General features: G+C 31.9%; 1 protein-coding gene across 1 annotated transcript in view; it reads left to right on the top strand.

The window, feature by feature from the left end:
- The window catches only part of LOC143067200 (dynein axonemal heavy chain 2-like), a 101,029-nt gene that overhangs the window by 37,844 nt on the left and 36,213 nt on the right, over positions 1–26,972 (top strand). Inside the window, exons 26-54 of the mRNA XM_076240295.1 lie at positions 302–424; positions 580–717; positions 1,160–1,242; positions 3,222–3,402; positions 3,714–3,852; positions 4,581–4,801; positions 5,633–5,725; positions 6,339–6,569; positions 7,176–7,364; positions 10,366–10,662; positions 11,080–11,260; positions 11,985–12,265; positions 12,602–12,727; positions 13,394–13,612; positions 14,682–14,799; positions 15,915–16,195; positions 16,517–16,926; positions 17,123–17,321; positions 17,743–17,967; positions 19,380–19,484; positions 20,032–20,220; positions 20,684–20,769; positions 21,319–21,449; positions 22,205–22,354; positions 22,974–23,141; positions 23,605–23,765; positions 24,361–24,500; positions 25,326–25,458; positions 26,654–26,799. Coding sequence (XP_076096410.1) covers positions 302–424; positions 580–717; positions 1,160–1,242; positions 3,222–3,402; positions 3,714–3,852; positions 4,581–4,801; positions 5,633–5,725; positions 6,339–6,569; positions 7,176–7,364; positions 10,366–10,662; positions 11,080–11,260; positions 11,985–12,265; positions 12,602–12,727; positions 13,394–13,612; positions 14,682–14,799; positions 15,915–16,195; positions 16,517–16,926; positions 17,123–17,321; positions 17,743–17,967; positions 19,380–19,484; positions 20,032–20,220; positions 20,684–20,769; positions 21,319–21,449; positions 22,205–22,354; positions 22,974–23,141; positions 23,605–23,765; positions 24,361–24,500; positions 25,326–25,458; positions 26,654–26,799 — 5,144 coding nt within the window. The remainder of the gene's footprint in view (positions 1–301; positions 425–579; positions 718–1,159; positions 1,243–3,221; positions 3,403–3,713; positions 3,853–4,580; positions 4,802–5,632; positions 5,726–6,338; positions 6,570–7,175; positions 7,365–10,365; positions 10,663–11,079; positions 11,261–11,984; positions 12,266–12,601; positions 12,728–13,393; positions 13,613–14,681; positions 14,800–15,914; positions 16,196–16,516; positions 16,927–17,122; positions 17,322–17,742; positions 17,968–19,379; positions 19,485–20,031; positions 20,221–20,683; positions 20,770–21,318; positions 21,450–22,204; positions 22,355–22,973; positions 23,142–23,604; positions 23,766–24,360; positions 24,501–25,325; positions 25,459–26,653; positions 26,800–26,972) is intronic.

A 26,972-nucleotide genomic window follows, 5' to 3' on the forward strand; every position in this document is an offset into this window, starting at 1 on the left:
AATAAAGCTGTATTGTGTTCTCATATGTTTTACAAAATAAAAGGAAAGTGTCATCCTATGATCCCTTACAGAGCTACTTGTATGTTATGATCCCTTACAGAGCTACTTGTATGTTATGATCCCTTACAGAGCTACTTGTATGTTATGATCCCTTACAGAGCTACTTGTATGTTGATATATAATCACAGTTATTAAAAGATTATTTAAAGGCAAATGAAAATATTGATATGTTACATATTTTTCTTCCCAAACAATTGCTTATACAAACATGTTGTATATTTATGATAATTCTTCATTTTAGGATAGGAACTGGGAAGTTGTTGAGACAAGTAAAAATCGTGTTGATCAGTTCAAACGTACCATGCCCCTGATTAATGACCTGAAAAATACAGCCATGAGAAAAAGACATTGGGACAAAATTCAGGTACAAACATACAGTTTCACTTTTTCTTTAGTAATGACATTAATTTTCACTTTGTCTTTTAGTAATGACATTAATTTTCACTTTTTCTTTTAGTAATGACATTAAGTTTCAATTTGTCTTTCAGTAATAACATTAAGTTTCACTTTGTATTACAGAACGAGATGGGGAAGGATTTTGATCATAAATCAAATGATTTTACTCTGGAGAAGATTATAGAGATGGGATTTGATCATTATGCAGAACTTATACATGATATATCAGAGGCTGCTACTAAGGAGTTAGTTATTGAGCAGGTAATTATATATTCAGAGCTTGCTCTGGTGTCTGAGAATGTGTATTTATAGAGTAATTATTCCTTGTGTAGGTAATTATACATTCAGAGATTTCAATGATGTTTAATTACTAGTATGTAAAGAGTACTGTAATGAGTCATTGAACTGGTAATTATAGCTGTGTAAAGTTACAGTCACTTTTGACAGTGATTGTCATATGTAAATGTTATAAAGTAGTGAGAGAAATATACAGCAGAAATACGCAACCAGTTTGTAATAAAATGTGTATTATTTTATAATAGCAAAACAAAATAAAGTTATGTTAAAAGTTGGAATTCTGATTAAGTTTGAATTCTGATTAAGTTTGAATAGATTCATTTAAATTGCTTTAAGTTGTCTTTGTTTCTAAATTTTCATCTTGTTTCTAATTAAATATTTTACATGTGTAATTTATTTGTTGTAGGGACTTGAAGTAATAGAAGCAGTATGGAACACAACAGATCTTGAAATTATACCATATAAAGATAGGGGTCACTACAAGCTAGTGTGAGTATAAAGATAGGGGTCACTACAAGCTAGTGTGAGTATAAAGATAGGGTCACTACAAGCTAGTGTGAGTATAAAGATAGGGGTCACTACAAGCTAGTGTGAGTATAAAGATAGGGTCACTACAAGCTAGTGTGAGTATAAATTTAGGGGTCACTACAAGCTAGTGTGAGTATAAAGATAGGGGTCACTACAAGCTAGTGTGAGTATAAAGATAGGGGTCACTACAAGCTAGTGTGAGTATAAAGATAGGGTCACTACAAGCTAGTGTGAGTATAAAGATAGGGGTCACTACAAGCTAGTGTGAGTATAAATACAGGGTCACTACAAGCTAGTGTGAGTATAAAGATAGGGGTCACTACAAGCTAGTGTGAGTATAAAGATAGGGGTCACTACAAGCTAGTGTGAGTATAAAGATAGGGGTCACTACAAGCTAGTGTGAGTATAAAGATAGGGTCACTACAAGCTAGTGTGAGTATAAAGATAGGGTCACTACAAGCTAGTGTGTGTAGTGTGTGTATAAAGATAGGGGTCACTACAAGCTAGTGTGAGTATAAAGATAGGGGTAACTACAAGCTAGTGTGAGTATAAAGATAGGGGTCACTACAAGCTAGTGTGAGTATAAAGATAGGGGTCACTACAAGCTAGTGTGAGTATAAAGATAGGGTCACTACAAGCTAGTGTGAGTATAAAGATAGGGATCACTACAAGCTAGTGTGAGTATAAAGATAGGGTCACTACAAGCTAGTGTGAGTATAAAGATAGGGATCACTACAAGCTGGTGTGAGTATAAAGATAGGGTCACTACAAGCTAGTGTGAGTATAAAGATAGGGTCACTACAAGCTAGTGTGAGTATAAAGATAGGGATCACTACAAGCTAGTGTGAGTATAAAGATAGGGATCACTACAAGCTAGTGTGAGTATAAAGATAGGGTCACTACAAGCTAGTGTGAGTATAAAGATAGGGTCACTACAAGCTAGTGTGAGTATAAAGATAGGGTCACTACAAGCTAGTGTGAGTATAAAGATAGGGTCACTACAAGCTAGTGTGAGTATAAAGATAGGGAAGCTAGTGTGAGTATAAAAAGAACAAATGATATGTAATATCCATCCATGACACAAAATCAGTTAATGCACAACAAAAAAAACCTCTCTACTCACTGCAAGTTTAAGACAGTCCCTAGCACCGGCTCGAGCGGAATTCTTTGAAAAAATAATTTGGATAGACTTTGTTAGATGTAACACCACCTAGTCAGGCCCGGTCAGAAAAGAACATACTGGAAAGTAGTACATATTTAAAACAAAATAGTTTCCATGCATGAAGGTAAATCTTTAAATATGTAGCATATATTTGAGTAATTAAGATATCAGATGAAAGGTGAAGTACTGGTGATCCTTGTAGAACACACAATTTACTGATAATTTTGAATAATACAAAAATGTATGAATGAATTCTAAAATTGAGGGCATTTATAGCCTGTTTTTTAGATATAAAGATCTTGGTTTGGTGTATTCAAAATTTTGGTAACCAGTGGAGTACGGTCTGAATCTATAATCAAGCTTGTATTTCATAAGGATAGAACAGGATGAATTTCATAGCTATTCCAGGGAAATTTTAATAAATGTGCTATAAACACAGATTTATGTATACCCTCCAATCTGTTGAAATCAGTGACTAAATGTATGCAAAACATCCAGTCATTATGTTTCATTTCTAAGGTACAGTTATATATACTGTACCATTCAGTATACCATTATCCATTGCTAACCAATCAAAATTTCTAGGATTGTCAGTTTTTTCCTTCAGCAATAAAAACTGACCGTCATGAAATAACACAAAAGCAGTGCTTTAAAGTGGTGTTAAAACACAGAAAATCAAATCAATCAACCAATCAAAAATCTATTGTGAAATCTTTTGAAAATTTTCCCAAATTTCTTCAAAATTGGGAAATCACAAATTGTGTTTTACTATTTACAGGGGTGTTGAAAACGTTTTCTCTTGCTTAGATGAGAATCAGATACGACTATCATCAATGAAAGCCTCTAGATTCATCAAAGCTTTTGAAACAGATGTTGACAGATGGGAGAAAATTTTATCAAACATTTTGGAAGTTATAGAAATTCTTCTACTGGTACAGAAAGAATGGATGTATTTAGAGGTTGGTACATTCTATAACTCTCATTGTAGCAAGATTGGTGGTGTGCAAGTGAGGATAGACGGTATGACCTTTTATCTGACAGTCAACAGATTCATAAGTTTTACTGGTATGTAGAGATTAGGGCATAGTTTTTGTGGGAAGGAGGACTGTGTGAGGTCAACAGTTTCAAAGTTACAACAAATAAGAAGAAAAAATTTTTATGAGGGTATATTTGTTTTTTTTTCTGCAAAATTGATAAATTTCATTCAATAGAAAAACATTTTTTGTTTTAACATTTTGACTTTTTGTAATGAACATAACTGTTATTTCAGAATATTTTCCTTGGAGAAGATATACGGAAACAGCTACCCAGAGAATCTTCTAACTTTGATGAAGTGAATGTGAAATGGAAAGCTATAATGACCAGAATGCATGCTGATAAAAATGCCTTACGTTGTACACATTATCAAGGTAAATGTGTTGTCTTTAGATTTGATGGTAGGTGTTTCTTTCCATCATTAGCAGCTCATTCAAAAGTCCGGACAAAATACAATCTGTTTTATCAAATACAACTGTTCAACTGGTCATAAATTTTACCAAAGTGCTTCAGAAAAACCAGTCAAGTCATCAATGTGACAAATGTAATGAGAAAATGAATATAAAGAAAGAACATATGGTATGATTGCCAATGAGACAAATTTTAACTAGAGAAAAATGGTGTAGAAGTTGGCAGCTATAGGTATACTCACAAAATATTGGTTTGCCATACAAAAATATTTTTCGAAAAAAGTTTTCAAGAGTTGGTATAGAAGTATTTGACATAGATTGTTTAAGAAATTTGAAATTATATATACAATATTTTAGTTTATGCATTGAACATGTTCTGAAACTTGGAATTAAAAATAGGCTTTAAAAAAATGTTTGTATATACAGATATTCAATACAAACGTAAGGAAACAGTATCTTGTGAATTTTACTCTATTGATGGAGTAACTGTAAACATGGAGATTTACAAAAAGGAGGGGCAGTGCAAAAGGGGGGGGGGTCTTACCAAATAGTATTAAATTTTATATGCTTGAAGATACTGATGAGGAGGTCCTAACAAATTGCATTAAATCTGCCAGAAACAGTATAACAAGTAATTTTTGTTAGATTTGCAAGTCTCTATGAAATCTTAATGTATTAATATGTTTTTGCAGGCTTGTTAGACGAATTGAATGAAATGAACAAGAAATTAGAAAGTATTCAGAAATCCCTTGAGGCCTATCTGGAAACAAAGCGTGGAGTTTTCCCAAGATTTTACTTTATATCAAATGATGACTTGCTGGAAATACTTGGACAGTCTAAGACACCAAACTCTGTTCAGCCTCACTTGAAGAAATTGTTTGATAATATCAGTTTCCTGGACATGAAAAAAGAGGCAATATATCAATTTGTTATTTATGAAAATAAACAACATTATTATTGTATTGATAGAAAGGAATGGATGTATAAATTCATGACACAAATTTCCATCACATACATAACAAAGCCCAGAAAAAAGAAACATTGCTTATATTGCTATCTTTTATTTCAAAAACAGAATGAGATCTATAACACATAGCAAAAGTGACAACATTAAAACCAAACTTGAACAACGTAAAAAGAAAGCTATATGGTTTATCAATATTCATGAAACAAAATTACTACAAATACTTGAAAAACTCAAAGTAATGGAAGAAGGATTTTATTGCTGTCCTTTATGAGAATAATTTTCAGTGGTATATTTGAATATTTTCACTTCACTGATGAATGAGTTATACACATCCCTGAATTAATGTGTTGATTTGTTACTGGTCATATGTTTTCTATAGATATAAGCAGATGTGGTATGAGTGCCAATGAGACAACTCTCCATCCAAGTCATAATTTGTAAAAGTAAACCATTATAGGTCTATGTACATTATATATGTTTTCTATGTTTATTGTATGATGTATTCAATAAATCTCTGTTTTAAACTTTGAATCTTATATGGTACTGTGGATTCATAATAGTTGTTGGATACCAATTTTGTTGATTACAAAAACCTTTGGCAAAACCATGAAATTTGATATCCACCAAATTGCAGGTTTTCCACAATCAACAAAAACTGGTACCCAGGAAGAACAACAAAAACTGGTACCCAGGAAGAAAAGAAATTAATTTACAGTAAAGCAAAACTGTTTGAAGTTTTAATTGATCTGTTATATAGAAATCTTATTAATATTTCAGGGAAAACATATAAAGGCCATATCAATGAACTCGGAAGATGGTGAAAAAGTAGAGTTTATCAATTCTGGGGTGTTTCTAGATGGCCAAGTGGAGGTAGGTATACAGGGAATAATTTAAAAGAATCTACCTTGAGTTGCCTTATTTCAGATTTTACCCTAGATAGAAGAACTTATGCATTGGAAAGTAACTTTATCCTGTGATTTGCTGCTTCTATTTGAATATAAATAAATTGAAAATAACAAGCCTAAGCATTGAAGATTCTTTTAAAGAGTATTCCAGTTAAAGTAGATAAACACTGTTGACTTTGATGTTCAACTGAGAATCAAATAGCAGCCATCTTGTATGACTTCTAAGTTTATGATTTATTTTTTAATTTGCAATAAGGAATTGATAATTAGTTTTAAAGGTTTATGATTCATAGAATATTTGATTTGGCTAGGGAGATGATGTATGCACAACTTTAATTCAAGGGAGATAATTAACCACAAGATAACTGCAAATCAACCAAAGTTTAGAATTTTATGTGAGAGATTAAAAAAACAAGAATGGGCACTAATTTACATATAACCTCCTGTTAAAGGTCATTGATCTTTAAAATGTCCTCCAAAAATGTATGAATTTTTAGATGAGTTTTTGATTTAAAGAATATAGTTACCCTTTTTAATCTATATAGTAATATGAAGTTTCTAATATATCTGATCCATAGAACTGGCTAGGAGATGTGGAAGCAGGTATGGTTGATACACTGATGGAGAGATTGGTCGCTACAAAATCTGCATTGAAGAAATCTAAGAAAGACAAATGGCTGAAAGAACATCCTGGACAACTCTGTATTGTAGCTAGTCAAATACAGTGGACCAGCGATACAGAGAAAGCCCTGAAACATGTCAGGGTCAGAGGAGACAAAAAGCCACTCAGGACAATGAAGAAAAAACAGGTAATTTGATGGTAAACATGTAAAAACAAATGTAGGGAAGAAACTTGAACTTATCAGGATAAGAGGAAACTAGATGCCATGCGCGAGGACTGTGAAAAAATTAGGGTCATTTCATGATTTGGGAATGATAGAAGTCCTTAACATTGACAGACCTTTAGGCCCCTATAAAGACCCTGAGGATAAGGAAGAAAAAAGGTACTTAATAATAGTGAATGATTACCACTCAACGCATGATTTTCTACATATAAAAAAACTAAATTCAGAAATTTTTGTCTGCATTCAATATTACTATTTTGTAGAGACAGGACAAAATAAAAAAAAATATTTTGATTACAAGAAAAGCTGCTTACAAAAATATATGTCGGATTTCAGAATGCAAATTCTTATTGCCAAACTCACCAAGTGGCATTATTTGCAATTATTCCAAAATTTACAGTATATTTATATTTATTTATGGTATCTCATAGTTCATGCTTCTCTTTCTTTCCCTCCGCTGAATTCATTGAATAATTAGTTGGAAACAAGTCAAAAGATGAACAAGTTTTGGAGGTGTTTGAGCTACTGCATTTTGTGCTATAAAAGTAGTTGTACTGATTTATTTTTCAGGTGACTTCATTGAACAGATACTCCGAAATAATACGGTCAAACTTGACAAAGATGCAGAGACTAAAAGTTACTGCCCTTGTTACCATAGAAGTTCATGCTAGGGATGTAATGGAAAAGTTAGTAAAGTCTGGATGTAATGATGAAAACGCATTTGAGTGGCTTTGTCATCTTAGATATTATATGGAGAAGGTAAGTTTTATCTAGGGATGGCAACGAGTACTCGAGTACTCGGGTACTTGCTCAAAAGGCCGAGTATTTGAGTACAGTTTAAGTACTCAGATACTCGTTAGCGTGTTATACATCTTGAGAAATTCTCTTCAAATTTCCACTCACATTAGTTTCGTTGAAATATCCCCTTAGTAATACTAAAAAAATCAATTAACAACATAAATATGATTACCATGAGGATACTATTTGTTATAGTAGTACCATGCAGCAACGTCTTTTTCATCCGAGGGAATGTTTTCTATTGCACAACTTGTAACAAAAAATAAAAAGTCAAATAGTCTTTCGTCTGAAATTATTGACGAGATCATATTTCCAAACAAGAACAAAATCAAAGTGACCTGCGGTGAATCCTACATAACTGATTAGAGACATTTTTAACTGTGTTTGTACCGGATCAACACTTTCATGAATTAATAATTGACACATCACAAGCCGTATAAACTCACCTTTGTTTGTTAATCCAGACTTCCGTGTAAACGTGATTGGTATGAGATGTACATTTAAATTAATTTAATTACTCTGTATTTGAAACCTTAATCTATAATTGTTTAAATTACAATTTAAAGATAGGCGAAAGTAAGAGTGCAACATTTAAACCCAAAAGTCGAAAAATAAACTGTTAACGTCATGGCTAAAAAGAAAGAAAATCAGACATATGACAGTGCAAAAAAAACCACAGAAAAAGTAAGACTGAGCATTACGGAAATGCACAAGTAATTTGAAGTCAAATATTGTTGTTGACAAATTAAAGGACAAGTTGTATTATAAAAAGTACCAACTCCTCAGGAACAGATGATACATATATTGTCTACTTTGTTGGACTTCATATGCAAATATTTTTGATTTTATTTGAATTTGGTTCATGAACACATACACAAACAATAATTGCTATTATGATAGGTTACTTGTAGAAAGTTTGGTCAGTAATTCATTGTTTAATTAATACAAACAAAAAAACAGAGGACCATGCTGTGTTTGTAGTACGTTTGTCTTTCGTTAATTTGTTTCTATAAAGTTAGTTACAAAAACACTGCATCCCACCTAAAACTTAAACTTTTCATTAGATGTTTAAGATTCATCCTACACCCCTTGACACCATTTGGGAGTATGGTCTTGAGGAAACGATGATAGTCTGTTGGAAGGGGACGATAAATGGCTGACCTGTGTTGAAAGAGAGCCACATCTCTTGCACGTTAAAGACACCCTTGTAGATTTCGAAAAAGAGCAGGCTAATGCCGCTATAAGGCAGCACTCGCACCCGCAAAGTGGAAAGGGATTGATATAAGTTTCAAAACTTGTTTCCCAATCCACTATAAATAAATAGGTTTAAACTAAGATTCATACGAGTACTCGCGAGTACTCGCGAGTACTCGAGTATCATGACCGAGTATCTGAGTATTAAATTTCAGATCTTTTGACATCCCTAGTTTTATCTCATAGACGTTAGTTATATCTCTTAAGGGTAAGTTATACTTTGAGCCTGTCCTGAGTAAGGAGCCTGTAGTCCTGTAGTGATAGTTGATTGCCATAATTGTTTTTGCTTTAACATTATAAGCTTAAGGAGGCTCGAGGGTATAAAAATTTCAGAAAAAAGTCAAACATTTGTTTTTCATTACAAATTTTATTTATTTCCTTTTGTAGTTGTTACTTTATCATATGGTACAAAAATAATTCAAAAAAATCAATTCGTGTTGGCCCCAGATGACTTTTAAAATGTATAGGGTTGAGATCTCATAAACATGTTTAACCCCGCCGCAATTTTGCGCCTGTCCCAAGTCAGGAGCCTCTGGCCTTTGTTAGTCTTGTATGATTTTAAATTTTGGTTTCTTGTGTATAATTCGGAGTTTAGTATGACGTCCATTATCACTGTACTATTATGCATATTTTAGGGGCCAGCTGAAGGACACCTACGGGTGCGGGAATTCTCGCTACATTGAAGACCCATTGGTTGCCTTCGGCTGTTGTTTGCTCTATGGTCGGGTGGTTGTCGCTTTGACATATTCACCATTTCCTTTCTCAATTTTAATCATTAAAAAAGTTCCAAATTATCTCCCTTTGGTGGAAAAATGCCATTTTTTGGCTTTAAAATTGAAATATCTTTTTCAACTCATCGGTGACCTATCTTTTTTAATATAATTTCCATATAAGCTGTACTTAAACTAAATTATTGTAAAATTTTAGCGATTTCTGTAATAAATTTCTTTTTTTATTCCGATATTACCTTTATTTCTCCTATTACTTCAACAGAAAAAAAACACCTTTACAAAAATGTATGCTTCTTTCGAAGGCAAATTGTGAGCGCAAATGAACGGTGACCCCACTTTTTTATTTTATTTTTCTATTAACTATAAGATAAAGTTCATTTATAGAAAAATATAGAGAAATCCTATATAAATGATTTAGACCCGCGAACCCCCTTAAATCAGCATTAGAATAACTTTGTTCTTCATGGCTTATCTGGAGCTTGATTGTGGCAATGTGTCCAATCTGTCAAACACTTACTTGTTTCAGATGCTTTGAACTACAGTTCAGTTTTTGAAGGGGATAACTATTGCTATTGCTAAGATAGGAAATTTAAACTAGTCCTTACTTTTTGTAAGATGAGTGTAAAGCTATATATTTCTGATATCTTATTCATATCCTCTTGTTCTTTTCCTAACATGAACTTTTGTAAATAACATAGGATATGATTTCCATGTGTGCAACAAATGTTCTTTGAATTAACCTTCATTGAGTATGCTTAAAACGAATTGTTTGGAAACCAATGAAATAATTAAAATGTAATAAATGTAATAAATGTAATAAAGCAATGAAATAGTTAAAATTAATAAATGTAACAATTGTAATAAAAGTAATAAATGTAATACATGTAATAAATGTAATAAATGTAATAAATGTAATAAATGTAATAAATGTAATAAATGTAATAAATGTAATAAATGTAATAAATGTTTTATTTCAGGATCAGGCAGATGATGTTTGTGTCATCAAACAGACCAATACTGATTTTAGATATGGCTGTGAATATCTCGACTCTAGAAGGCTGGTCATCACACCATTGACTGACCGTTGCTACATTACACTGACCACTGCACTACATCTCCACAGAGGAGGTAGTCCTAAAGGTCCAGCTGGTACTGGAAAAACTGAGACTGTCAAGGATTTAGGAAAAGCCTTAGGAATGTATGTCATTGTTGTCAACTGTTCAGAAGGTCTAGATTTCAGGTCCATGGGAAGAATGTTCTCTGGTTTGGCCCAGGTATGTATTAACTGTTGGTTAAATACTTTTACACATGAACATAATCTTACTCATTAATAACTGGCAACACATTTTCATGATTGACAATTTTTTTATTGATTCAAATTGAGAGTTTAAGTCAGCCATTGAAATATGTTCAGTTTATGCTGTAGATTTAAATCATTTCTTAGATTGATTATTGTGATTGTTGATCAACAGAGATTACTCAATTCCATTATAGGAAATGCTACATACACTTTGTGATAAAAGTATTGAAACGTTAGGTCCTCTTCATTGATATGATGATGATAATTCTATTGCATGTTTCAGCAAAAACTTATACTAAAGCAATAAAGCAAAAAACAAGAAAATCACACTATAAAATCATCTTCTTGTTTTTTTATCTTTCTTGACTAGAATTAATTTGTGTATTAACAGACTGGAGCCTGGGGATGTTTTGATGAGTTCAACCGTATCAATATAGAAGTATTGTCTGTGGTGGCTCAGCAAATACTGTCAATACTGAGTGCACTGTCATCAAGGGCCAAAAGATTTACATTTGAAAGAAGGGAAATAACCCTCATACCAACTTGTGGAATATTTATCACAATGAATCCAGGTTAGAGTTTTTTCTTTTTTTATAGTCAGTTTATATTGTTCATGCAAAACATTAAATGGAAACTTAAGGAGGTAAAACATTGTAAGACTGAACAAAGAGTTTTTCTTTCTTACATTTTATTGAAAAGTATACACATATAACAAAAAACTTTAAAATCTATTTTTGCACACCTCTTAAGAAAGTAAAGACATTAAAAGCTGTGTTCGAATTGATTGAATCACATAGAACTTTTTACAAAAATTTGCAAATTTTGACATCGAAAATAAAATTTATTTGCAAGAGTTTTGCTTAGAATGAAAATTTAATGTCCTTACTCGTAGGGCTATATTGTTATCTAGGTATAGTCCTTTATCAATTTGTTTGTCAAACAAATATTTTTTTACACTTTTCTCAGAAACTATGTAATATAATGACTTCATATTTGGTCAGCAGTTTGACAATGATGAGTTGTAACATGCAAGTACTTTTCTGATATATTGGATTCCCACTTTTTTGTCCATACTTTGAATCTTTAATTTATATGAATGATTTTAATATTATTGCTATGGTCCTGTTTCAGGTACAGGATTTAGGGGAAGGATTGAGCTTCCAAACATTCTAATTCTATATTTATCACTTTGCTATATTTTTATTTCTGTGACCTGGTATGCATGAAGGATTCAGTTCCATCAATCTCAAGTCTAAGTTTTGACACTTAAATGCTATATCCTAATTTCTGTTTCAGGGTATGCTGGAAGGACCGAGCTTCCAGACAATCTGAAGTCTATGTTTCGACCTATAGCTATGGTTTCACCAGACTCCACACTGATAGCAGAAATCATTCTGTTTGGTGAGGGTTTTAACAACTGTAAAGGATTGGCCAGGAAAACCTACACACTGTACTCTCTAGCAGAACAACAACTCTCTAAACAGGATCATTATGACTTTGGATTGAGAGCTTTGGTGTCTGTACTCCGATATGCTGGCCCAAAGAGAAGGACCTCTCCTAACCTTTCTGATGAAGAGGTCGGTATAGCTATTTTTGATCTATGGAAATTAACACTTTTAATCAAAAATTTGAAATTGATGAAATGATTTTTTCTACATAGAATCAAAGAAAAATATGTTGGTGTGTTTTGATTAAAAATGTTGTACACGTATAACAAATTACTGTTAAAATAAACCTAACTTATTATAGCTGACTATCTAATATGGGTTTTTATCATCGCTGAATGCCGTACACTTACCTACAGTTGTGAATTTCTATGTCAATTGGTCTCTAGTGGAGTTTCGTCTCATTTACAATCATTATAGTCCTACCTAAGTACAGACACTTAAATATATATATGTATATATTTATAGGTGTTAATTTTGTCCATGAAGGATATGAATGCAGCAAAGCTAACATCAGCTGACCTGTCATTGTTTAATGGAATTATATCAGATCTTTTCCCGGGAATAGAAATGCCAACTGTAGAACATACTATAGTAAGTATTTTAATGTTTGTACAAATAGTACAAAGTATAAATGAACCAATGCTTGTCTATTTTTTAAAATTTTGTTTTAATTTTGTGTTTGTATAAACCAAGATGTTTAACTGTGTTGAACTTAGGTTCAACAAATGTTTGTTTTAGTAATATATATGTAGAAACTTATAGAGTCAGAAAGGGGACATGTGTAAAGTTCAAGTTTATTATTTTGAACATAAAACTGAAAGTATTTCTGATCAAAACTACTGATAACTGTACCTTATCATATGATGCTTTCATATTACAATTGATACTTTATGCACATTCATGTTCAAATTTAACAAAAGTAATTAACATAAAAACTTCTCCAGCAGCCTTATAAGCTTGGTCTTATTGTGTCACTACACAAGTTTAACAGTCAGTCAGTCACCATCATGAAATTATTGATAAGTCTGCAGCTCACCTAGAGAGAGACACGTTCTCAAAGATATAGAAATAATTGTCAGATTTAAATATACTGATATTGTCTTTTTCTCAATTATGACAATTTGATGTCAATTAAAGAAAACTAGCTGTAAGTTGATGTGTAAAACAATAATTTACTTTTTTTTTTAAATGTAAAAGGTCTATGAGGTATGAAGTTTACAATATTTCAATGATGCAAATTGATTTTCTAATTTACAGATGAAGAACGCCATTGTAGCAGAACTGAAGAGTACACATTTACAAGCTCATACACACTCCATTAAAAAGGCAATGCAGCTTTATGAGACAAAGTCATCTAGACACTCCGTCATGATAGTTGGAGGAACTCAATCAGGGAAGACAACTGCATGGAAGACATTGCAGGGGGCGCTCATAGCACTCTTTAAAAAGGGAGATGAAAACTTCCAAAATGTTAAGGTAATTTTAAAACTTATTCAGTTTATCACAATAATGATAATCACATTTGAAAAAGCCATACTTTAAAAGAAATTGAATTAACAGGTTAAAGGTCATAATGCTCAAAGCTAGAATTTAACATGAATGATACAATAAGATAAACACTTTAATTGTCAGTTATTTTTTCGGTTGAAAGTTGTAACTAAAAGTTACATACAGAAAATACCGATGGATAAATCAATCCAAAACCTTGATGGGAGACAGGCAATACCATGACCAAAAAGAAAAAACAGTGGAAACATGGAACACTTTACAGAAAACAAAAGTTTAAGCAACAATCCTACTAAAAAAACTTAGGTGAATGCAGGTGCTCCAGAACGTATACTGTAAACAGGGAAATTTTCGCGGTCGTTTTATTTTCGCTATTTTCGCGGTATGAATTGAAACGCGAAAATAAAATGACCGCGAAAATATCAAGGAAAATTCTTTTTATTACATTTACTTTTACAAATTGTGACTTGTAAATACAATTATGTTAATAACAACAGTAATAAAAGTATCACCTCGTTGAATCTACTACACAGATTAGTCAGATCAAAAGATCAATTAATCAGCATTAATCCAGACACCTTTTATTTTAATTCATTCTTAATTAGCACAAAATGATTAGATCTACTTTTCTATTATTGTGTATGTGTTTGTACAAGCATTGAAACATGACAAACTTTTAATCTACTTTTACATTAATGAACCGAAAGCAAAAGATTTCCGATTGATCTTATCACTTGATTTAAGATGCATGCAAAGCTTGTCACTTTTGAAATCCTTTACGAAATTATTTATACAGGCCACTGTGAAATCGCGAATTCAAAACAGGGCGAATTTGGAATGTGTTAGTAAATAGCGAAATAAAGACTGCGCGAAAATTTCGCAGTTTACAGTAATTAAAAATGTTATTATTTTTTTGTCAAATATTTAAATTATAAGCCTATACAAGAATTTTTTTCTAAGATTTTTTCCTCAAAAAAATGATTTAATGTACAAAAGCTCAAAATAAGAGCTTGATCTAATGGATTTTGTATATTTGCAGGTATTTCCCCTGAATGCCAAGGCTTTATCTCTGGGAGAACTGTATGGAGAATTTGAGTTTAGTACTAATGATTGGACTGATGGAATATTATCAAGTATCATGAGAAATGCTTGTACTGGTATGTATCATTAAACCAAAACAAGGTATCTCAGACTTCATTCTACATGATGTCTTATTACACTCAACATTAATCATCATTGTTAAAATGTTAAAAGCTATGTAGTCCAGTCAATCTAGCATAAATTTGACCCTAACCTTGAAGTAATTGCAACAGAAGATTTTTAAGTTTTAAACTTTAGCATTATACCCCAAATATACGCAGAAAAGAGTCCCATAAAATCTAACTTGAGGAAAACATAAAAATCTATATTTTAAAATTCCTATGGAGATTTGCATTGATATGGGAGATTACTCTGCAAAAAAGGCAGAAATATCAATAAAAATTGAAACAAAATTATAACTTTACAGTTTTTATTCAACAGAGTGTATTGATTCTTGATATTTTAGCCATATCTTTAGAGTATATCAAACATCTCTATAGGTGTTTTCATATCTTTTATCAAGCTACAACTTAGATTTCATAATTCATTAGTTGACCATTTATTAGATTTTTCAGCATGTCAACCTCAAATTCAATAAAACGAATTAAGCATATATTCTTCTTTTTGTGGTTTAAAGTTTCTTTAAACAAGGTAGATGCTGAACAAATATAATTTACAGATATAAACAATGCCTAGTATTCACATTATTTTTTCAAAATGGTCACAAAGCCATAAATTTGCAATACTTTAATGAAAAATATGCAAAAAAAAAAAAATAACCCATAACACTTCGGTTTTGTACATTACATGAGTAGAAGGTTATATAATATAGTCAAATACAAGCTTATAACCCCATCAAAGTATCATATTTTACATGAATTTTAAGAAAAACAACCAAAAACTGCTAACAACAAAAAAAAAGACTCATTTTTGCGGAGTTATCACCCTTTCCGATGTTAAAATCCATAAGGAATTAAAAATGCAAATTTGAGGTTTACTCAAGTTAGATTTTATGGGACTTTTTCTGTGTATATTTGAGGCTTATTACTATAGATTAGAACTAAAACATTTTCTGTTGCAATTAGTTTGAGGTTCAAACTTAGTTTGACTGGACTAATGCTAAAATAGGTTAAAAGATAAAATCTGATGAAAAATAAATGTATCTTTTTTTATGTTTTGTTTTATATTTTAGATAAGAAACCAGATGAGAGATGGATTTTATTTGATGGCCCAGTAGATACGCTCTGGATTGAGAGTATGAACTCTGTCATGGACGATAATAAGATTCTGACTCTGATTAATGGAGAGAGAATCTCACTTCCTGAACAAGTGTCCTTGCTGTTTGAAGTAGGAGATTTATCAGTTGCTTCCCCTGCCACTGTATCTAGATGTGGTATGGTGTATGCTGATTATGAAGACCTAAAGTGGCTGCCATATGTTGAGAGTTGGCTACAGACTAAAAAAGAAAATGAGGTAAAACTTTCTAAAAATGATCAATAGATAACACCTTACACCATAGTTCTGATAGATATCAACAAACTCAGAGTTTTCTCTTTCCAAAATGAAATAGATCAATTATTTAAATTGAAGCATCAATTAACATAATTAGATCTTGATAATAAGAAATGAATTATTGTAAAGAGAGGTTGTACTACTGATGTAGAACAATAAATAAATACTGTTTGAATAATGAAAGATAATGTTTGACAAATGCCCTGTAAAAAGAGCTAAAGAAAATGTTTGATAAATACTGTATCTTAGTTATAAAATGATATAGAGTTAATTTTTAAACAGGTATTGGTTGAAGAACTAAAGAAAATGTTTGATAAATACCTGGTAAAGATTTTAACCTTCAAGAAGTACTACTGCCAGGATCTGATTTCTATTGCTCCCATGAATGGAGTTAGGTCCCTTTGTAAACTGTTTGATGCCTTAGCAACACCGGAAAATGGCATAGATCAAACTGACCAATCAGAAGAAAGCCTTTCAAGGATAATAGAGTTATGGTTCTTGTTTTGTATGATTTGGTCGATTGGTGCCTCTGTTGATGAAGATGGAAGGAAGAGATTGGACAATTTTATTCGGGAAATTGAAGGAACTTTCCCAAATAGAGATACAATTTATGAGTATTATGTTGAGCCTAAAGGAAAATCTTGGATACATTGGGATGAACAACTCAAGGCTGGATGGAAATATGATCCAAGGTTTGACTTTAAATAAGATTTTATGTTGTAATTCTGATGGGACAAGATATTTTCTAAGATTCATTCCCTTGTACTTTATATTCTGTTATCTTGTTAAAAATCAATACAAATTTGAGATGTGTAAACTAAAAAAAAAGTTTTTTGTCAATTTCATGAATGATAAAATTTTTGAAGTACATTTGTTCATCTATTTCAGTATGCCATTCTACAAGATTATTGTACCAACAGTAGATACAGTGAGGTATCAGTACCTTGTGTCTACCTTGATTGACTCATTTAATCCTGTGTTACTTGTGGGACCAGTTGGTACAGGGAAGACGTCAGTGGCAAACAAAACATTACAGAAGAGTGATCAGAAATCAAACTCTGTCTTGACCATCAACATGTCTGCTCATGTTAGTTGAATAGTTTATTTATAATTAATCTATGTGCACTCATTTTTAAATGAATATATATTTACACTGAATTAGAATCTTGATCAACCAAAAAGGAAGCAGTATGATTTATGGTGTAGTTTTACCCAAATGAATGTACAAAAAGAAGCATCTAATTCGTAATAGATTATATATATAAAAAAAACAAAAAAACAACACCATTCAATTTTTTATATTTACAGATATTTTCATAGGAAAATTATATGTTATTCACATTTTGAATCTAAAAGGAAATCTTTTAACAATTACAAAACTTCAGCAGAAATTGGCTAGTGAGATGAAAGCAGAATCTTTCCACTAGAAATAATTTTTGTTTGCATAATAAGGCTTTTCAACCGTCACAAATCCTTGTAGATGAAAAATGTTTGAATGATTATTTCAGACCACATCCAACCAAGTACAAGATATTATAGAGAGTAGAGTAGAGAAGAGGACAAAAGGAGTTTATGTTCCAATTGGTGGTAAGAAACTTCTTACATTCATGGATGATTTTAACATGCCCGCCAAGGATACATTTGGATCCCAGCCTCCTTTAGAGTTGATGAAGTTGTGGTTAGATTACGGATTCTGGTACGACAGAGAGAAACAAACACAGAAAGAAATCAGGGTAGGTTCTGGTATGAACGAGAGAAACAAATTAAAGAAAAAATCTTTTTGAAGCAGAATACTGTTGGGGAAGTAAGACATTGGGATCTTACATTCTGTTGTCTTCAATTTAAGCGCTTTTTATGCCCCACCTACAATAGTAGAGGGGCATTATGTTTTCTGGTCTGTGCCTCCATTCGTCCATCCGTTCGTTCGTACGTCCGTCTGTTCCGCTTCAGGTTAAATTTTTTGGTCAAGGTAGTTTTTGATGAAGTTGAAGTCCAATCAACTTGAAACTTAGTACACATGTGCCCCATGATATGATCTTTCTAAATTAATGCCAATTGAAAGTTTTGACCCTAATTTCACAGTCCACTGAACATAAAAAATGATAGTGCAAAGTTCAGGTTAAAATTTTGGTTAAAGTTTTTGGTCAAGGTAGTTTTTGATGAAGTTGAAGTCACATCAACTTGAAACTTAGGACACATGTTCCCTTTGATATGATCTTCTAATTTTAATTCCAAATTAAAGTTTTGCCCCCAATTTCACGGTCCACTGAACATGGAATATGATAGTGCGATTGGGGCATCCGTGAACTATGGACACATTCTTGTTTATTATTATTATTATTCTGTTTTGTTTTTAGCTTATTAATGCCCAAACTACAATAGTAGAGGGGCATTATGTTTTCTGGTCTGTGCGTCCGTTCCTGCCTTTGTCCATTCGTCCGTTCATTTGTCTGTCTGTCCAGCTTTAGGTTAGTATTTTTTTTCAAGGTAGTTTTTGATAAAGAACAATCACCTTGTACACATGTTTCCAATTTCATGGTCCACTGAACATAGAAAATGATAGTGCGAGTTGGAGCATCAATGTACTATGGACACATTCTTGTTTGACTGTGATTGCCCAAAAGCACAGTACTGCCCAATATTCAGAAATCTTCAATGGCATAGTATTGCACAATAGCAAGAAATATCCAATTGCATAATATTGCTCAGTAGAAAGAAATCTTCAATTGCACAGTATTGCACAATAGCACAATATTGGGCTGTAGCACAATATTGCACAATATCCATATTACTGTGCAATAGCACAGTATTGCGCAATAGGAAGAAATCTTCAATTGAAAATTAATACAAATATTTCAACCCAATTGAAATTTTTAAGATCTTTCACCACATTTATTTTGTGTCAGAAACCTATATTATGTCAAAAGTTTTATCACAATCCAAATTCAGACAGTATCAAGCTTGAATATTGTGTCGAGAGAACAACCCCTAAACCATATTTGTTCCTGTTTGTCATTTCTAGCAGGTTTGAATGACATACAGGGTCACTTTTAAGTTGACAGCAGCAATCATAGGCAAGACGAAGGGAACACTTTTCATTTGTTTTGGATCTGCATACCATGTTAGATTTATCTTATATTAACAGGAAATGTTCTTGATAGCTGCAATGGGTCCCCCTGGTGGAGGAAGGCAAGTTATCTGCCCACGTTTACAGAGCAGATTTAATCTGATCAACATGACTTTCCCACAGGTTAGTATATTTTATTTTAGTACTTGATAAACACTTGTTCTAACATTATACCTTGTACATAAAGATATATTTAAAAGAATTACATCTATTCATGACTTATTTATCATTAACAAACAGGTAATCTTGCTTTGAAGACCTTAATTTTCCACAAATTAAAATTTTGGGAGATTACCAGAAATTAATCATATTTCAAACAATTTTTCTGAAATAGCAAGAAAACAAGATGGCAATTTATAATCATGTTTATTTTTCCTGATTTCCTGGAATTTGAATTGAAATCTATTTTGTCTGAAAGAAATAAATATGAGAAAATACATGAATTCATTCATTTAAAGTCCCCACAAATAATTTCAGCATCAGCATTTGGGACTGATCGTTAACAGTTAATTCCAAATGAAGCTTGAGGAATACTCCCATACTCCCATACTACCTTTTTGATCAGTATTTAATATATATACTTTCTGTTTAATAGTGTTATGAGTAGTCTCTACTATTCCAGCAAGCTCAAAATTTACAAATAGAATATGACCAAAGTTCTGTATTACAGGATAACCAGATCCATTTGATCTTTGGAGGAATGTTAAACCAGAAATTACAGGAGTTTGAGGAAGATATAAAACCATTAGGAGATATTATTACCAAGGCAACAATTGAAGTGTATCTTGCTGTTCAGCAGAAATTCAAACCAACCCCTTCCAGAATGCATTACTTGTTTAATCTGAGAGATATTTCAAAGGTAAAATCAACTTCATTAAAAGTCTTGCAGATAATAATAAGGTGATTTTAGAAGGTTTATGAAAACCAGATGATTTTATGTAATATGTGGATCCTAACTGCTCATTGATTATTGCTAATATAAAATGAGAAGATGTGGCATGCATGCTTATGATTCAACTATTCAGTAAATCTGTAGGTCACTCTAAAGACTTCAAAAATGAACAAAACGCATACCATATTGTAATCCATGATAAAAGACCTCAATAAAGATCAGAAACCTATTTTAAATTACAACTATGAACAATAACATTTATAGCCGACTTACAACAACAACTAAAGACTCTTTGATTGGGACAGCCGCAAAAAAAATGTGTTGTACTCATTTATGCTTAGAGTTTTAGGGAGACCTGTTTGTAATTAGATGTTTTAAATTAACTCCCTTTAGTTTGTATGACAAAATTTTCTGATTTTTATATTTTCAGGTGTTCCAAGGCATGTTAAGAGCACACAAACATGTACATGATACCAAGAATGCTATGATTAGATTGTGGATACATGAATGTTTTAGGTAATACAGAGAATGCTATGGCAATGTCCATTGCAATCTGCAAAACAAATTTCTTTACATAATATATAAAATACTTCTTTTAAAAAAAAATCAAAATTGAGATTCTATTTGTTATGCCAAATTACCAAAATCTGTTTTTATTGGCCCGCCATACAGAGGGAGCATTAGTGTTACCAATGTCCATCCATCTGTTCTTCCAACTCAAGGTTTATTACTACAAAACACAGATTAAGTACGAAATTGGGTGGCGTCTTGTTTCGTTCATTAGTTATGCCCCTTTATGAACATAAAAATTTTAGTTCTCTAACTTTAGTTTGCCTCAACCAAATGCTGAAACTTATACACAATGCTTTTAATCACAAAATAGTTCAACTACATAAATCCTGCATCTGTAGGTGGATGTTTACTTATGCATATTTGCAAAGGGGGGCATCTGTGCCCATAGACACATTCTTCATTTATTGTTTTACATTATTGGTACTTGCATGATCTAGTAGATACATTAAATATAATGTTTTGTATATTTGAAAGTTAGCAATTCTTTTCCAGGGTATTTTCAGACAGATTGGTGGACACCTTTGACTATGAAAGTTTTGTTGCCATTTTAACAGAGAAGTTAGCATCCTTGTTTGATCAAACTTTCCACAACTTATGTCCAAATAAACAGCCTCCAGTATTTGGTAAGTATTTTATGTTGTGTACTTAAATCAGATTGTGTGTATTAGCAGTATGGGTTTTGGTCATTGTTGAAGGCCGTTCGGTGACCTACAGTTGTAAACTTCTGTCATTTAGTATCATTTGCAATCATAAAACATTGTCTTATTATTTTTATTTATACAGTTTTTTGCCTCTATTTATGGTTTTATTTGATAGTTTTTCTATTAGTTTAAGTAAAATAAACCTTTATAACTGATCTTTATGACTTTATGAATATATCTTTAAGAGAAAAAAAAATGTCTAAATTAAGTTCATCATGCAAGAAAAGTTCACAATGATTAAAATGTAGGATACTGACTTTTAAAGTAACCCAAGATTCAAACCAATGTGTTCAACTTCCTTCATTTAAGGGGAACAAAATTACAATCTATCTATATATTGGATTTAACTCTGGGAATATAAGACTAGAAATCCTGATGGAGCATACCGAAAAAAAATAATCAGTAAAAAACAAAATATTCTACTGTTGATTCTGATTTTGCGTGAATATTTTGTAAGTTGGTTAATACAAAAGCATCCATGTTTCTTATAAGTGATACTCTTTAAAATAATATCTAAACTATATGCAGTGAAAAAAAATCCACATCTTCTTTGTGATATTTCAATGATACCAGTGATAGTTATGTTCTTAAATGAGGTGTTTATTCATATTCTGTTTGTATCAGTTTTGAATATATATATAAAAACCAATATTTTAATACAGAAGTTATATTTATAGGTGATTTTCTGAATGAAGAAAAGAGATATGAAGACATAACAGATATTGGAAGGATAAGGGATCATCTGAATGGTGTCCTAGAGAAATATAACAACACGCCAGGGACAATCAATATGGACCTTGTTATGTTCAGGGATGCTATAGAACATGGTAAGAAATCTGTTTAATAGGAGGGAAGGGGCGAAAACATACCAGGGACCATACATATATACATTATTATGTTTATGGATGCAATAGAACATGGCAAGATATCTGTTTAATAGGAGGGAAGGGACGAAAACATACCAGGGACCATTAATATATACATTATTATGTTCAGTGATGCAATAGAACATGGCAAGATATCTGTTTGATGTGAGGGAAGGGTGACAGCACATCAGTTTATTATGTTCAGTGATGCAATAGAACATATTAAGATATTCATTTTATGGGAGCAAGATTAAAATCACCAGTGACTTACAGTATGCAGCTTGTTAAGTTCTCTAATGCCCTGTTATTGAATGGGGAAAGATATTAGTTTTGGATTGGAGTCCCACATCACATTGGGATTGTGTGATTGGAACTGGTTATATTCTTCAATAGTCTATAGAACACAATGAAATGGTTACATGAAAGAGGAACAACAACCCCTTGGAAATGTGGAGATAAAAGTATCACTGAAAATCTATTGATTTTAATAAATATTGATACATGTTTTTAATGATTAATTGACAAGTTGACATAATTTATAGTAAACTTTCTTCAATAAAACAATTATGTTATTTTCTAGTGGTAAAGATAGTTCGAGTGATACGACAACCATGTGGTAACATGCTACTTGTGGGGATTGGAGGCAGTGGACATAAAAGTTTGACTAGACTGGCTTCATTCATGTGTGGCATGTCTGCTTTTGAGATTGAGATTAGTAAACTGTACAGGAGAAATGAGTTCAAAGATGGTATGTTAATACATCATTAGCAACCTATTATTCTGTATACAACAGGATTCTATTTTCAATCCATGTGACTGTGTTCTTCTTTAAAGTGTTCTGGATGGAATGATATCTGACAACCCTTCAGATAGAGTATTCAACTACAAAATATTAACTTGCAAAACAAAATCCTTAGTCAATAGCTGCAATTTTTATCATTTCAATGATGTTATAAGCTTAACTTAACTGAAATGGCACTGCTTTGCAAACACACAAAATCATGCTCAAAACCTGCAAGGAATTTGGAAGGGAGTTTAAGATATCAACAGTAGTACTAAACATAATAAATCTTGGTGATTTTCACTTTCTAAACTGTTTGGCACCAAATGGCGAAAAGCATCAAGAAATCATTTAGAGCACTTATGTAGGTTAAACCATGAAATTATTTTACTAGTGTATTGAACAAGCAATTTGTTCTTACTTTCTTCAGATTTAAAGAGACTGTACTGGCAAACTGGAGTTCTAAACAAGCCCACAGTGTTTATTTTTAGTGACAGTCAAGTGGTAGAGGAGGAATTCTTAGAGGATATAAATAACATCTTAAGTAGTGGAGAAATACCAAGTTTATATAATGAGGAGGAGTTTGAGGAGGTAGTGTATTGTCATTTAGTACATAATGTCAGATATCTTATCTTCAATTTTTGCCAAATTTGTATGAAATTTATGTCAAGGTGTTTATAAGCAATGTCTTGGAGGAGTTCGAAAATAAATCAGTGCAATTTAACCATTTTTAAAGGAGTTATTTCCCCTAGAACTATATATTTTATGGAAAGTTGCATTTAAAATCTTTAGAGAAAATTAATATCAAAGGTTTATATCATCAGTGATTTTAGCTTCATCTCAAAAGAGTGTTGTTAATTTATTTGTGCAGGAATTATGTCCCTTTGAAATGTAAATGTTTAGAAACTCTCATTCCTACATACATCATTACATAGTGTAGATCAACTTTTTTATAGGGATTATGCCCCTTGGAAATTGAAATTAGACAGAAAATTGAAAAAATGTGATTGATCTCTAGCCTTAAAATTAAGAAAAATTATAAAAAGAGAAAAATAATAATGGAGTTATAGCCCTTGGACAATTAAAGAATCACCTCTAGTATTTAGCCTTTACTGATAAATTTAACCCTTAATTGGTATATTGTCTTTCAGAAAATTCATAACATTTATTTTTGATTCATTGTTAGGTCAGAAATGAATTGTTAGAAGTTGCACAAAATGAGGGAATTGAGGATACTCAACAAAGTGTGTTCTCATTCCTGATTGGACGTGTGCGATCCAATTTACATGTAGTTTTATGTATGAGCCCAGTTGGAGAACCCTTTAGGCAAGAACTGTGTTACTTGAAATTTATAGGTTGATCACAGTATTGGGAAACACATCTACTTTTTGTTGTATAAGTATGCAGACTGTGAATTACAATATTTTGTTGTATGGTATTTTGGTTACACTTGTGTTTGGTTTAATGGACTATGTTATCAGTTTGCACTATTAAGGGTAAATGATTTCTTTTCACAGTTTCATATGAATAATTTGAGTTATTTAATTTAAATGGTTTATAACTGGTAAAAGAGAAATGTATGATGTGAAATATGACTTTATTTGTTTGTAGAGTGTAGATTATATATGTGTTTTAATACTCATTCTAAAATAACAATAATATTTTTTTCATTTTCGTATATGGCTCAATAATTAAAATTATAAATGCATACACAAAATTCTTAATTTACAATGTAATGTTTTCAGCAATATATAATCAGTGGTACACATATATAAAAAAGATGAGGTGGTATGATTGCCAATGAGACGACTCTCCAAAAGAGACCAAATGACACAGAAATTAACAGCTATAGGTCACTGTACAGCCTTCAACAATGAGCACAGCCCATACAGCATAGTCAGCTTTTACAGAAAACTAACAAAAACTTACGGACTAATTAATGTATAAAAAAATGAAAGAAAAAAACCAATAGGTAACAGCAACTACAACAATCACTATATTGACTGGTTTATGAGGGATACTTATTAACAAATGTTTATCATTTATTTTATTCCTTATAGAAATCATGTGAGAAAGTTTCCAGCCTTTGTGAACTGTACTACAATTGACTGATTCAGTCATGAATGTCTATCATTTATTTTATTTCTACAGAAATCGTGTGAGAAAGTTCCCAGCCTTTGTGAACTGTACTACAATTGACTGGTTCAGTGAATGGCCAATAGATGCCCTAAATGAAGTGGCTGACAAGTACTTACAAGATGTTACTCTGGACATGGACAAAGAGGTTGGATTATTTTTTAAAACATAGTTAACTGATTTACTCTCCTATATCTTGACAGATCTTTTCCATTTCTAAAAGTGCATGGTATCAGATCTTCTGTGATATTGATTATAGAAGACCATACTGAACGATGAACAAGATTCATTCCATCAGTTAAATAACAGCAGTGTTCTTATTCCAATTATAGAGGAGAAGGTTTGATAAGGAGAAATTACTAGCCCCTTGTAGTTAAAAAGCAGAAAGTATAATAAAGGAGTAGGTTCAGTAAGACCCCTTTTTGGCCCCAAAATATAGCAGTTTTACAAAATTGTTAAATGTAAACCTTTAGTTATTTATTGGACAATAGAATGCTTCTGCTTCATAAATATGGGCTGTTTTTGACAATACAATGTACATATTTTCGGTACTAGCACCATTAAATCATGCTAAATTACTGAAATCCTCATAATTCTAGCATTTTAGTTAAATTTTAGACGGTTTTCGTGTAAAACGAAAGTGGCCGCATTCGTGTTCATCCTTAATATTGAAATGTAAGTTATATTTTATTATAATACATAACATATATAAAGGTTGAGGATGAACACGGATGCGGCCACTTTCATTTTTACCAAAAACCATCTGAAAAGTGACATTTTCCGGCATATTAGGTAGATTTTTCATGTTTGAGCTTGAATCGCATCGTTTTTAATGACTAAATCTGTTAAAATCTTTCACATAAACTAATTAATTCAAATAAAATAGACACTTAAGTGTTTAAAAAGTGGTCAAAATCTTTCGTCAGATGAACCTGAAATTTAAGGCCAAAATCGGTCACTACCGGACCTACTCCTTTATCAAAAAACAACCATCTGATGTTGTGAAGACTATTTCAAGGCCCTGCCTCCTATATAACTAGGTCATGGTCCAGTAAATTTTAAATAATTAGCAATTTTCAATGTTAAGTTTGTTACTGTAGTCAGTTTGGTAGGAACTACTTCTGATTGTCCAGTGATATTTTCTATAAAGTTGCATACTATTAGTCAACACAGTTTGTCATCTATTTCGAGGCCCTGCCCCTAGTTCATAGTCCATCGTCTTTGAATTAATTAGTAATGTTGCTGTCCATCAGATGGTCTTTTTCTGAATTTTCTGCGAACAGGCAAGATATATCTCTGTGTCAACGGTTTATTGAAAAATCTGTTTATTTTTTTACTTTCAGGACAAGATTAAGCCATACTTGGTAAAGATGTTCTCAGCAATGCATAAATCTGTCTCTGAACTTTCTCGTAAAATGCTGTTAGAGATGAAACGACATAATTATGTCACACCTACTAACTATCTGGAATTTGTGAGTGGATATAAAAAGTGAGTTTCAAAGTGATATACAATATTGAATCTATGTTGGCCTCTTTGTTAAGACCAAAAATTAGGAAATATAGAATTCTTTATGTCAAAAATGTGTATTGATCATTCTGTTTAAACAGTTTTCTGTTATATAATGTTATAATTGGGGAGAATTGAAGAATCTATTTATATCA

Source organism: Mytilus galloprovincialis, chromosome 3 (assembly GCF_965363235.1).
Source record: "Mytilus galloprovincialis chromosome 3, xbMytGall1.hap1.1, whole genome shotgun sequence".
NCBI lineage: Eukaryota > Metazoa > Mollusca > Bivalvia > Mytilida > Mytilidae > Mytilus > Mytilus galloprovincialis.